The sequence below is a fragment of the Chrysemys picta genome, chromosome 1, assembly GCF_011386835.1.
Source record: "Chrysemys picta bellii isolate R12L10 chromosome 1, ASM1138683v2, whole genome shotgun sequence".
Lineage (NCBI taxonomy): Eukaryota > Metazoa > Chordata > Testudines > Emydidae > Chrysemys > Chrysemys picta.
The window spans coordinates 339,972,653-339,986,310 of NC_088791.1; the positions used below are offsets into that span (position 1 = coordinate 339,972,653).

Sequence of the window (13,658 nt, forward strand, 5' to 3'; positions counted from 1 at the left end):
ATTCAATGTTGTAACTTATAGGTGATGCAGAGAAGACAATCCAATTCTTACCCAACTATGTACAGCTTTTCCATAATATTCAGGCTGAACACTTCTCTTTGCCATTTAGGCTTATAATTAACAGACAAAACAAACATAAAAATGAAAGTCACAAGGACTTTATAAATGAAGTAACTGCTAACAGAGGCTAAAAGGAGAACCAACAGCACCATCTACAGGAGACTGCAGTGTTGTTACGTACATAGATGTTCAGGACAAATATGTTCAGCTTTTTAGGTTCTGTATGTTAGTCTGATGAGCGTTTCTTCAGTTGGAATTTAAAAAACTACAATATCAACAGTAAAATCACATCTGAAAAAAGACTGACACAAAACCTGTATTATACTTTGGATGAATTATACTTACAGTAGTACTTCAGCACCAAAAAATGGGCAGTTATGCTGATAGATGTATGTACAATTGAATGAGATGTCAAAGTCTTAAAATGCTTAGTTATTTATAATGAAATCTATACAAAATGGTTAAAAAACTTTTCTATATACATTGTTTTAAAAAAAGAAAAGTATTGTCTTCATTACCAGAACGTATTAAAACGGCCTCTCGTCATTCCACCTGCACCCAAATCTCTCTCCGTGGCTTGTAACAATCATAAAAACCCAACATATTGCTTGAACAAGTCAAGTCATAAGGCTGAGGATTACCTCTGAAACATACAACTAATCAATTTAAGCTTTTAAACCCCCCAAATGGTCATTTTAAAAACAGCATGTAAGAGTAAAATATAGATTTTTAAAAGCCTCAGCTTGCATCTGAATACAGCAGGCTGAAGTTATGAGATAATGAACCAAATATTTCCAAACTCTGAACATTTGTTTTAAACCAGAATACATTTCTGCTACCCCACAGCATTAGAATGAAAACATTTGCCTGTTTAACAGGAACTAGTTAAGCAAATTGGCCTGGTTTTAAATCACTGGATTTAAATAAATTATCAGAGGTTAATTAGACTAAATGGGCATTTCATGTGCTTGTGGCACAAAGAAATGTTTTGCACATTAAATTAGCATATTTCTTGTAATATAAGAAAACAAAATCCACCAAACCATGTTACCTGTTAGTGATTTTGCTTATGTCCAAACATTCACCAACAAGTAATTAAAAAAAATAAACTATATTTTACGCTTATTAAAAATATGAACATTAATTGAGCTCAAGTGCAAGAAAGCTAACCAATTCAGAAATTCCTGGGGCTTTTCCAGTACTGTCAGAGACACCTTTTATCTCACATGCTATTTAAAAATAGAAATATCTACTAAACATTCTTTGTGATGGTGTTTTGCTCTATAGCTACAAAAAGAAAGACACAGCAAAGTAAAAGGTCCCTTTTTACTGAAAAGTTTCAGTATCTGGTCAAGAGCTTCATAGCAAGAACTTCTACTCAATCTTTTCAATTCACTATAGCTTTGCCCCCCCCCCCCTTTTTTTTTTTAAGACATACATTCCACTGTCACAGGTTAATGTATCTTGGTAACCATCTTTTTTGAAACAATTTTAAGATGTCGTTTCTGCAATACTGTCTTGTTAAAACACACGGATGCTTCAAGGGTCCAATGAACAACTCTAATAGGCAAAGTGCTCTAATACATCACAATACAACGGCATCTTGGACACTCAATTGCCAAGATGAATTTAAAGTGCACTCCAGTGTCCCAATTCATTAGGATTGTTCAGCAGAACTTTGAGAGGGGCTGGGCTCAGTGCCTTCCTCAGTACTGCTGTCCACATCTTGTTCCATTGCTGTCTCCTCATCATCAAGACGTTGACTAGTAAAGTTATTGAGCTCCAGGAGCCCACTGGGTTCCACTACCACATTGGAGCTGGAGTGACAAGGGATGGAGTATTGAGGGATAGTCTAAAGGAAAGAAAAAATGAAGTTTTAATACATAGTTTTGACAGGTGAGTTAAGGATTTGTATGTTTAAATGAAAGATACTCATGCCTATTAAACAGTTGTAAGAATCCCAGAAACACTTTCCCAAAGTCAATAAATTTGTTTTCAACCTATTGTTACAATATTGCTAAATTAAATGTAGCATGAAAGGATCATTTTGCAGGATTTTTTCACTAAAGGATAAGTTGAAATAATTACAATTAAAGAAAGGATAGTCTTGTGGTTAAGGCTGATGGCTGGGACTCAAAAGATCTGGGATCAACTGCCAGCTCTGCCAGACTTCCTGTGTAACTTTTGACAAGTTACTTAATCTGTTTGCTATCTGGCCCATCTGTAAAATAGGGGTAACACATACTCTCACCCGCTGTATGTTCTATTTAGACTAAGTATTTTGGGGTCGAGACTTCTGACTGTTGTATGTACAACATATTGCACAGTGGGTCCCTGAAATTGGTTGGATTAATACAAAGAAAGAATAGATTTAGACTGATAAAAGTACCGCAATAACAAAGGAATACAGTAAATGACAATCTTTTTTTGTTTTTAATTTCTAGATCATATGGAAAATCTATCTACATTTTAATTATTAAATTGATAATCAGATAGGTATTTTGATTTTGAAATAACCCAGACATCATAACCACACCTAAATACTATGGTGATTAGCATCATATAAATATCTATGATATACTGATTATTTTACTCTACTACATCTATCTCTTAGCCCTCACTCCTCAAGAGATGCAAAATCCTGAGTATTCCTAGAAAAACTACTTAGTTTCAAGGAAAATATTACAAAATAATTCAAAGCATTTGTAAACTTTATAAATAAATCAAAATTAGCATATTTGTTTCCATCACAATTACACATTTTTCACCATAACAAGTGTATATAATATACAATAAAATCTCTAAGTCAAACACTGCATACAAACACAATGGCATTCTGTCCACTTCTCTGCAATGAGTCACTATCATAGCATCAGAGAAGTGTAGGACTGGAAGGGACCTCGAGAGGTCATCTAGTCTAGTCCCCTGCACTTATGGCAGGATTAAGTATTATCTAGACCATCCCTGACAGGTGTTTGTCTAACCTGCCCTTAAAAATCTCCCGTGATGGAGATTCCACAACCTCCCTAGGCAATTTATTCCAGTGCTTAACTACCTTGACAGTTAGGAATTTTTTCCCTAATGTCCAACCTAAATTACCCTTGCCACTACGTAAGCCCATTGCTTCTTGTCCTATCCTCAGATGTTAAGGAAAACAATTTTTCTCCCTCCTTGTAACAACCTTTTATGTACTTATACTTATGTATAATTAGGGTTCTGTAAGTGAGATTTCAGATGACTAAAATTTCAATGCTTTGACAATACATACTATGGAATACAATAATATGTTATGAAGTATCAAAATAAAACTAAATTTGAATAAATGAACATTTTCACATTTGTTCACTTAGGCCCTGATTCATCAAAGCACATAAGCATCTGCCTAATTTAAGGATGTACGTAGTCCTGTTGACTTCAAATCAATGAGACTTACTCATATGCATGAAGTTAATAATGTACTCAAGTGCTTTGATGAATCTGGCCCTTATTTACTATTTTGCAAAAGGTCTCCCAGTCAGTTCGAATTAGTGAAATTCTACTAAATCTACTTTATGCTGAAGAAAGTTTTACACACTAAAAAACAGGTAAGACTGTTAGACACTGTAAAAAGACATGGCACGAATCATACCTCCATGGTAACAGCAAAAGTTGCATGTTCAAGCATTTCAGTTAGAAGGTGATTTGGAATATCTAGCAAGTTTGGTTTGTTTCCTTAATGGGAAAGCAAAGCAGAACACTTAAAATGCTCAGGAGACAGACAGTAGGAATGCAGTGACCAGCATGTTTGAGAAATTGTATTTAACAACTTATTGCCAATTTAATAAAACAAGTGCCCAACATTTTTATATCCTTAAATCACTTACACTTACTGTTTTGGGATAGAGGAGAACCAAAGTAAGAAAGGGGGAAAAAAAATACTTGAACATTGTTCAGATGCTATTAAGGCTTTAGACAGGCAAACCTAGAAAATATCTGCTTTAGTTTTTTTTTTCCTTTATTTGCTCTGCTCTTCTCTTACCTGGATAATAATTTCAGATGAAATCTCTTCAGCTTTCTTTTGGGATATATTCTGAATGTGTATAAACTGGTTTGTTGAAGGCACTCCTTGTGCATCCACTTTCTTCTCTGTTAAAGCAGGATCAGCAGCAGGAGGACTTGAACAGGACTCTTTACATTTCAGTTGCTGAGAGATGGAAGTTGCCGTCATCCCTACTGCAGTCACCCTTGGCACCTGGATACAAGGTGATGATTCTGCTTCACTAGCGAGTTTACTAGTGGACATGGCTTTGTTTGGGGGATCCACTACCATATGTTCTATGTTTGTGTCAATCTGAGCTTCCATCATAGACATTTTCAAAATGTCTGCTACTGCTGTCTTCACAGATGCCTGCATGGGTAATAGGCTTGTAACTGGCGATGCCAGTTTGGGCACAGAATTGCCGCCTGCTACCTTTGAAACAGTAGGAGGCTGTCGCCCCTCAAAAGTTATCTTTGTAACAGTGGATCCTTGAGTTATAATTGGCTGCTGCACCTGAAAATCAAATTTTTGTTGTGCATGTTACAGCTATTTTTTTATTTAAACCTAATCAATATTTATCTGGACAATACGGCACAAACAACATACTTGCTATTAGGAAGACAGTTGAAGCTCAGTGTTTTAACAAAGGAATCAGCAGTGATACGATAACATTTAATTGAAGCCTGGGGAAGGTAGTTTTTGGACTGCTAGACAATGTTTCTAGCAGAATATCACAGCAGCCTCATTTTCCTTTGGGATTTATATCCCCATGTGATGTATATTAATCCCTTATTATTTTATATATGCTTCATGGGGCAGGGGAGTAGTAGGTTTTTGGAGTTAGTTAAAATACATATATAGTATTTCATTTTCCTCAGTCTTTACATCTTCCCCTCCCAAGGAAAGTAAAATTGATCCTCTGGGTAAAATTATTTAACTGAAGGGTGATGGTGATGTAAACTACCAAGGAAGACGTACAATGGAGATCCTTGGGAGACTGCAGTGTATTCATCTTTATTTCTAAAGAATTTTTTTTTAATGTTACGGGAACGGAAATCAATAATATGTTATACCCAAAAAAATAAAAGAAATTAGGGGCAAATTCCATGCACTGTTGGTTGCAGAAATTCACAAAAAACTGTCTAACAAAATTGATTTGTGAGCTCTATGGATTTTTTCCCCTATATAATAACATGTGCTTCTCTTTCCTAGTGTCAACCTTCTGATGGGGAAATTAATACCAGTGTAATGAGGAGTTCTCTCTTGCCAGGAGAAAACACAGCTACAGCAACTGGGTTGGTGTTTGGATTTTTCCTTGAACAGCGACGTTTTATTTTGCATGCTATCAATATTCTGTTACCTGGCTTGCGGGCTGTTTCTCTGAAGAGGCAGGTAGCTGCAATTGACTCTGGGGGGGTTGGGGTTGCACGTAGATTTTTTGTGCCGTTGGTGCCTGTTGCAGTTTGGGCAGCTGCTGCGTGGTTTTTACTGCAAGCACCTGTACTACAGTTTGCTGTGGCTGTGCCACTAAGGTAGGGAGTTGCCTTTCTTTGGCCATCATGTGGTGTGGGGTGTGCTGTGCATCTGGTTTGGTCTGTGCTTGCTCTTGCTGAAGTGGGGTTAGCTTTTGATGCCGGATAGAAAGCTGGGGCATTTGTGGGAGTTTGTGCTGGATCTGATCAGCCTGCAGGTGGATGGTTTGCTTTTGTTTAGTCTGGAAGCACTGCAGAGTTTTCACTTGCAGTTGAGTCTGTTCCAGCTGTGGCTGACTCAGTTTCTGCTGTTTTTGTGCCTGTGACTGCGTCAGGGCAGATCTGTAAAATAGACCAGTCTGAGGATCTAGGGTATCCATCTCTTCCACTTCTCCTTCCTCAGTTCCAAGCTGTTCACTGTGTTTGGTAAATGCAGTGTGGCTGCTTAAAGCCTTAATAAAAAAAGTTACAAATGAAAAAGTAATGAGACATCATCTAATTTACTGCAGAATACACAAATCTAGTGACATTACAGAATATTTAAACTGAACTGTTTTAAAAGCAGAATAGGTCACAGGATTTCAGGCATACAACTCATGTATAAAAGCAGAAATACCCTAAGATGCTGAGTTCCCAAAGCCATAGCACTTCAATGGCTATTTCCATACTATAACAAACTAAGCCCTGGTCTGCCACCCACTACCTGCCTTTTAACTGTAGATGTCTTGCTCTCAGTGGAGCTTAGGTTGCTCTTACATTTGAAAGATTAAGATTCAGATCACCTCAAACTCCATGATGTCTGAATGGGAAATGGAAGGGATTGGCTGATCCAACAGAGATCTTAGGCTGGTGAATAGATGGTTCCTAGGTTTAACAAGAACCTCGTATCTTAAGAGAGATTTTGATTCTGTTTCCTAACACTGTCTCCTCGGATGCTTCTTGGTGACTTATTCTACACCACTTTTTACACCTGGAACCTGCCCCATTTCCCATGCACCAAAGCATCATCTCTCCCTCCTTTTCAGACCCAGTTCTTCCTGGGTTGATTTCCTCACCACTGCCATGTCTGTACCGTAATACGCATCAAAACTACTGTCCCATATATCACGTTTGAGTTGGACTAAGTTCCTTAGGGGGCAAGAACACTGTCTTATTACACAATCCTAAATAATAACTAAGTAGCCTCATTCAGCAAAATTCTACCTCTACACATGCTCTCTGCAGAGACTTTACAACAAACCTTATCTAAATATGAAGTATATAAAAAGTGAGTGGTGTACATTTATCCAGGGGACCTCACAAAATTAGAGTAGCTTTATTTTTGTTACTGCTGAGAGCCCTCTGCAGTTTGGCACCTTACAAAGCCAAGCTCCAAATCAAAGGCATCCTGCTTCTTTATTGTCTCCAATTCTACTCCTTTTCCTTCCTCTGCTTCAAGACTAAGGTCTTGTCTATACTACAGAGTTTTGTCAACAAAAGTTATGCCACTTTAATTAAAGCGCTGTTGTATGTCCACACTGTGTTCCTTGTGTTGGCAGAGCGCATCCACACCAGCAGCTCTCACATCAACAGAGAGAGAAGAGCACTGTGGATAGCTATCCCTCTGTGCAACTGGCCACAGGGTGCTTTGGGAAGGGTTTGCAATGCCTCGTGGGGCAGGCACAGCATCATGTGATGCAGGTTTCTCAACCCCATCATTCCATGGGCATCCTACTAGATTGCCAGCTGCTTTTCAACTGAAGTGTGGGTGTGTGTCGGGGGAGAGAGAGAGACAGTGTGTGTATTGGGGGAGGGTGTGAGTGTGGTGGGGGAGTGTGTATGTGAGAGAGACAGAGTGCGTGTTGTGGGAGAGTGAGTGTGTCAGCATACAGTCTCCAAGTTCAGACAGCAGCTGGAAACATCCAGTCCTGAGGCACAGGGAGGGGGATACCCCCGACATCAGCCCCCACCTCCCTCCCCGCCTCTGCACAGCACTGCAGTCTCTCTCACACACACACACACACACACACACACACACACACCCCTTCCCCTGCCTGCCACTGTGTTCCTAGTGCTGGGGGAGAGCAGAACTCCATGTTAATCATTTGCTTTTGCTGCTGGCATGCTCAGAACTTCCTGGAACTTTGAAAGGGGAGAGCCGCATGCCTGTGTAGTTGGAATGCAGGGCAGCCAAGTTCAAAACAGCAAGCGGAGGCATCATGGTGGGCATTGTGGGATACTGGGAGAGGCCAGTTATGGCGACATAACGAACGGCAGCGTCTACACTGACGCTTTGTCACTTTAACTTTGCTGCAAAAAGCTCTATGTCTCTTGTTGAGGTGGTTTTATTTTGTCAGTAAAACAGGAGAGTTTTTCTGCCTTTTGCTGACAAAACTCTGTAGTGTAGACAAGGCCTAACATAGAACCTTTAGGGCCCTTCCTCCTTTCATTACTGTGTACGAGACAGGCAAGTCCTACACCGCTGTCAAGTGAACTCCACACAAATGGAGAGGGATCATGTAGGCAGCAACATCCTTTCAAAATGGCCAATAGCAAACATATAGCATATATAAAACAATCCCTCTACTTACTAGACAAGGTACATGAGGTAATACCTTACTGGACCAACTTCTGTTGGTTAAAGGTACAAGCTTTCAAGATAAAAGATATTACCTCACCTACCTTGTCCCATGTCCTGGGACCAACATGGCTACATCAACACTGCAATCAATTATAGAAGATGTTCTTAGATCGTCTTTTTTTTTTGTCCCACGCTCAAGGAACAGCAACTCACAATGGGCCAAATTCTGTTCTTATGCTTGGGTTTCCACTGACACAAACCAACATGACACGTGCATTCAAATCGAGACCTGGCCCTACATAATTCACATTGTCTACTTATGTTCACAGAGTGTGTGGAAAAGAAAAGGTACAACCTGCTGCATGATATGGGTAATTGCGCCTGTGGAAGATGCAGGGATAGATTTCACCACAACAGAAGTCTGTGTTGCTGTCTGCGACTGAGCCACATGCTGCAGCAGAGTCCTCTGGGGCTGGGATGATGGCTGGTGGGGCTGAGCCCGATGACTGACTGAAAGGAAAGAGGTCAATGGCATTTCCCCAGAACTAACTGTAGTAGCTGAAGCTACTGGTTTGTTGTTTTACCTTCAAGTGAAAGCAAATATGGATGAAATAAAAATCTGAGTATGAAATAAGTCCTTTACTGTATGCTAGCTTCAATCTTAAAGTGTAAATCTACTCTGAGAAGGATCTTAAAAATAGCATCATGGCGTCTGGTGTTTGTCTGAGCAAGTGTGTGCTCCGTTTGAAAATGTCCCTCGCCTCCCAAATGCTAGTCCTGCAAACTGAATTTGTGCTCAGAGTCTCAAGCTGGGTTCTTTCATACATCATCAGTATGGACCATTCTGAAGTCTGAATTATGCTGTTACATTTTTGCAACTCCATTGAAAGCAATGCGGTTGCACAGACATAACTGAAAATGCCAAGATGTGATTACAGAAAGAAGGAGAGAACTTTAGGACTCTCAACCCTTACATTAAATGTACAGGGCTGGCAATTAGAAAGTGTTTACTTGTAAAGAACTTGAACAAATTTGCTCAGAAGTCAATGAGACAACAAACATGGACCCATCATACCTGTTTTTAGAGTCACTTATCAGAGTAGAACCACATCAACTTTGGGGCTATAGTTTTGGCTCCATAACTAACAAGATGGGTGGGCAGAGTGAAATAGTCCTAAAGTCAGATAATGATTTATTCTATTATCTAACAAAGCAGTCAACAGCATAAGACAACAGCATCAATGGAGATCCCAAATTAGCTTATACCAACTCATACCATTAAGTAGATATTTGCTTTAATTAGCTTATTCCTAAATGCATCAGGTACTGGAAAATATGGTATGGTACTGGATGGATCAGAGGAATATGATTATATCCAGATGAAACTGACAGTGACTCGAAGTCATTCTTTTCTGGGTAGTTAGAAGGGAGGCCAAAGTTTGGATGAATATGGAAACTTAACTTGCCACTCCTAGAGGGGGCTGGATAAAGTCAGCATTGCCTTTCATGCTGTACCAGCTATTAGTGGATATCCCCAAAAGTTTCTACAGAATTTAAAACTTCATTTAAAAATAAAGTTTCTAACCTATATGGTTGTGAAGAAATTCTTCCGAATGTGAACCAATACAGAGTTGTCTTCCTGAGTCTGCAGACAGACAAAAAATGATAATACTAAGAGGTGTGAACTCCCCCATTCAATTCAATGGGTGTTAATACTGAAGCCCAGCAGCTATTTAGATTTATTTAAAATGTACCTAAACCTTTGCTCTAGGTGCATGTATAAAAATTCACAACATATAAATGTCAATATAGTACATTATTTCACTGCTTATCATATTAGGAGAAAATCCACCTATTCTGGGATTAGTGGCATACTTTTTTGTTTCATATACACATTCAATGACCCCCGTTCCTTAAATTCAAGTGGGAAGGAACTGGAGAAGTAACTGTAGTTGTATGCTGTTACGAAGGCTGCTGCTGTCCAACCCATGATTGGTTGCATTTAATTGGTGGGAAAAGCAAATGACCCCTACCATGCACATTCCCTGTAATTCTGTAAATAACTTTGAGCTCTGTAAAAAAAACAACCAGTTTTAAGTTACTGATTATTGTAAGTTCAGGGAAGCGTTCATTGCTGTTGTCTGGTATCCTGGATCAAGAGATAAAGAGGATTTCAAACTACACGAATATTGAACGGGCATCTTTTATAAGTACTGATTTAAAATATATGTATAGTTCAATTTGACTTTTCCAGTAGATCTTGGAGGAAACTGGAGACTCGAATACAAGGTACAACACACAGTGTATGGTGATGTCAGGGAATATGACTGATCTTTAAATAACTGGTGATCAGTTTAATAATGTTATAATGTACGCTTGCTTGTTATTAAATACTCATCATACTACTTGTTATCCAAACAACATTTTAATATTAAGTCAATGCTTTCCCACCAGGGATCCATGGGAGTTATGACTCTCTCACTCAGAATTGAAGCCAGATACAGTAGGCAGTATAAAAAAAAAAAGTCCCATCCAACTTAAATCTGGATAGCAGGGGGCGAAAGTGGAGGGGAAAATGAAAAATGGAAATACCAGATTAGACGTTAACAAATACTAAAAACACTGAAATCATATTTTAAATATATTTTAATATAAACAAGCTTTATCCTGTTTTTAAACAGACATTTTCACCACAGTTAAAACTTAATTGGGAAATGCAAAATGCAAGCATGTAGAGTATTAATTCAAATGCTGAATTTAAGAAGCTAAACATACTAACCCTTTCACACTGAATTTATTAAATGGTGCAAATGTCTAGGGGCAGATGAGTGTTCCAGTTTGTGGGAGATATAGTTTAATTAGACACATGTCCAGAGAAAAACACTGAAGGAGTGGGGCAACATGAGGACTAGAAAGATGTTTTAGACAGAGAGTAGGTCAGTTAAGGCTAGGGAAAGCTGAATCCCAATAATAAGTGTGATGTGCCAGTTTGAAGCATTAATTTGGCACTGCAAAATGAATATAGAAAACTTTATTAGCCCAAACACAAAATGTACTTGCCCACTATATCATAAGGATGGCAATTATAATGGAAAATGCCCAACTGGCCAAAAAAAGGCTATCTGCTCAGTACCGGTAAGTGAGTTGAATTCCACAAAGTTGGGTGAACTAATTCTGCAAGAAGTCTTTTACCCTTTCACAACAGATAAGTCATATAATGAGAATCCCGAGCTTCATTTTCTACCTTTCCTTCCCAAGAGTTTGCCCCAAAGACATCAACAGGGGCACTTTGCCCTTTTACCACCAGATCAGAGTATGTTTAAATGATTTAACTTGAAACAATGACCTTTTGTTTCATTTTACACCAGAAACAGATAGATGCACATTCTCTGACCTACCAGGGAAGAGCAGAAGCATCCCATGCCCCTTAATATGTCCTCAAAGTAGGGGAAGAAGACTAGCATGAATTTCCTTTATAGAAATACTATGAGGAAAGGAAGACAGAAAATACTGTTCCCCTCCCCGCCACCACATGCAACAATAAAAAAAACAACAACAAAAAGGCTTTCCACTGAAAACCAGCCATCCTAATTCTAGTATTCATAGTATGTTTTTGTAGCCACTTACCAGTTGTGATATATTCAGCAACTAATTCTGATTCTACCACAGCAATGGAAGGGCTTTCTGGAGAATGCCTCTTCTCCTGAGTCATCTGAATAGGAACTGCCATTTGGCTCAGGTCAATGGTAGGTTGTCTTGGTTTTGATTCTAACTTCTCCTTCACTGCTTAAAGATATTTGGGCAGAGGGGTGAGGGGAGAGAATGCACCTTTTAGTAAAATAGACTCCAACTGAAGTTAAATACACAGAATGATAAGAGAATCAAACCGGCCCAAGAAAGTGGGACATAATCAAGATATACTGTACATGCAAACTGAACACTTGTAAGAGCAAAAATACTGAATTTTCGTCTAATAAACAATGCAGTTGGCTAACATGATTCAAAGTGATCCCAAACACCCACACACCTGTTGTCTGCTGAAGTTCCAGCAGTGCTTTTATTGTAGAAGTAGCTGATTGCGATTCATTGGATACATCTTGATAAATTATTGTGGGGCTGGTGTCCACAGCAATTTCATGTTCTGACCAATCCTGACTTCTAGACGCGATCACGTGAACGACAGGCTGGGAATCTGTTACACAGAAGAATGAGGACAAATCAAATCAACCAACTGCAACATTTTTATTCAGTGTTTATTACAGGCGGAGCTGGTAGCAACACCTATTGTTAAGGTTGCCTAAGTTTCCATTATAAAGTATTATTTTCAGTTGCTTTTAACTTTGCCAAATTTTAACCATTCAAACTGAAGTTTTTCCGAGTGTCTGCCTCAAGCTGACTTTTTTTGGAAAATTTCAGCTGTTCAGATATTCAAGTTATTCAGTATTCAAATACTGAACAAAACAAGCCTTAATTTCTTTAAATTTGATCACATTAAGTTCCTTGAAAACCAGGAGTTCCCAAAAAACACTATCAATGTGGAAGGAAAAGTTACTCACCTTGTGCAGTAACTGGAGCTCTTGGAGATGTGTCCCCCTGTGGGCGCTTCACTTTGGGTGCCCATGCGTCCTGCACCTTTGATTGGAGATTTTTGGAGCAGTGCCTGTTTGCTCTGTGTACGTGCCCTACACATCCTAGCACCCTGTGCTGAGGCTATATGGCGAACCACTTTCAATTCCTTTTCCACCAAAGTCTCCCAAAGGAGATTCTGAAGCAGAGGTGGAGGAGGGCAAGTAGTGGAGCACCCACAGGGAGACACGTCTCAAAGAACTCCAGTTACTGCACAACGTGAGTAACCTTTCCTTTTTTGAGTAGTGTCCCTGTGGATGCTTGACCTCAGGTGACACCTAGGGAGTATCCCCTAAGGAGGCAGGAGATTCGGAGCAGAGTCCAATATAGGAGAGAGAACTGCATTGCCTACAACAGCATCTGACCTTGCAGCAGGCACCAAGGCATAGTGATTAGAGGTATGAACAGAGGATTACATTGCCGCTCTACTGATGTATACAATTGGTACATCCTTAAGTTAGGTTATAAATGCAGATAGTACATTCCACAGGAGCACTATCAGTCTCACAGGGGGCTGAACATGAGTTCGATCATAACAGATCTTAATACATTCAGAGATCCACTTTGATAACCTGTTTTGAAATTAACAAACCCTTGTTTCTGTCTGTGATGGATACAAATTGTCTAGCAGATCTTCTGAAAGGTTTGATCTTATCTAGGTAAAAAGCTAATGCCCTCCTCTCATCTAGGGTACGGAATATGGCTGTTTCATTAGACCAATGTGGTTTTGGGACAAAACATGACCTTAGTTAAAAATCTTGGATAGGCCCATAGTGATAATTTCTCTCTGGTGAACACCATAAATAGAGAGGGTCTGCCATTAACAATCCCAATTCTCCAACCCTTCAGGCAGAAGCGATAACCACCAGAAAGGCTGTCTTCATTGATAAATCTAATAGAGAACATATAGCCAGTGGCTCAA

General features: G+C 39.2%; 1 protein-coding gene across 4 annotated transcripts in view; it reads right to left on the reverse strand.

Annotated features, from left to right (window-relative positions):
* Positions 1-92: 92 nt before the first annotated feature.
* The window catches only part of EMSY (EMSY transcriptional repressor, BRCA2 interacting), a 50,617-nt gene continuing 37,051 nt past the window's right edge, over positions 93-13,658 (reverse strand). Inside the window, exons 15-21 of one of the 4 annotated variants that reach the window (XM_008172213.4) lie at positions 12,138-12,302; positions 11,738-11,893; positions 9,696-9,755; positions 8,466-8,620; positions 5,439-6,002; positions 4,079-4,591; positions 93-1,912 (exon numbers count right to left, since the gene is read on the reverse strand). In XM_008172213.4, the coding sequence (XP_008170435.3) occupies positions 1,718-1,912; positions 4,079-4,591; positions 5,439-6,002; positions 8,466-8,620; positions 9,696-9,755; positions 11,738-11,893; positions 12,138-12,302 (1,808 nt within the window). In that variant the 3' untranslated portion in view covers positions 93-1,717. Of the gene's footprint in view, positions 1,913-4,078; positions 4,592-5,438; positions 6,003-8,465; positions 8,621-9,695; positions 9,756-11,737; positions 11,897-12,137; positions 12,303-13,658 lie in introns of all 4 variants that reach the window. The other 3 variants (XM_024108940.3, XM_024108941.3, XM_024108942.3) reach the window with 3 other exon arrangements.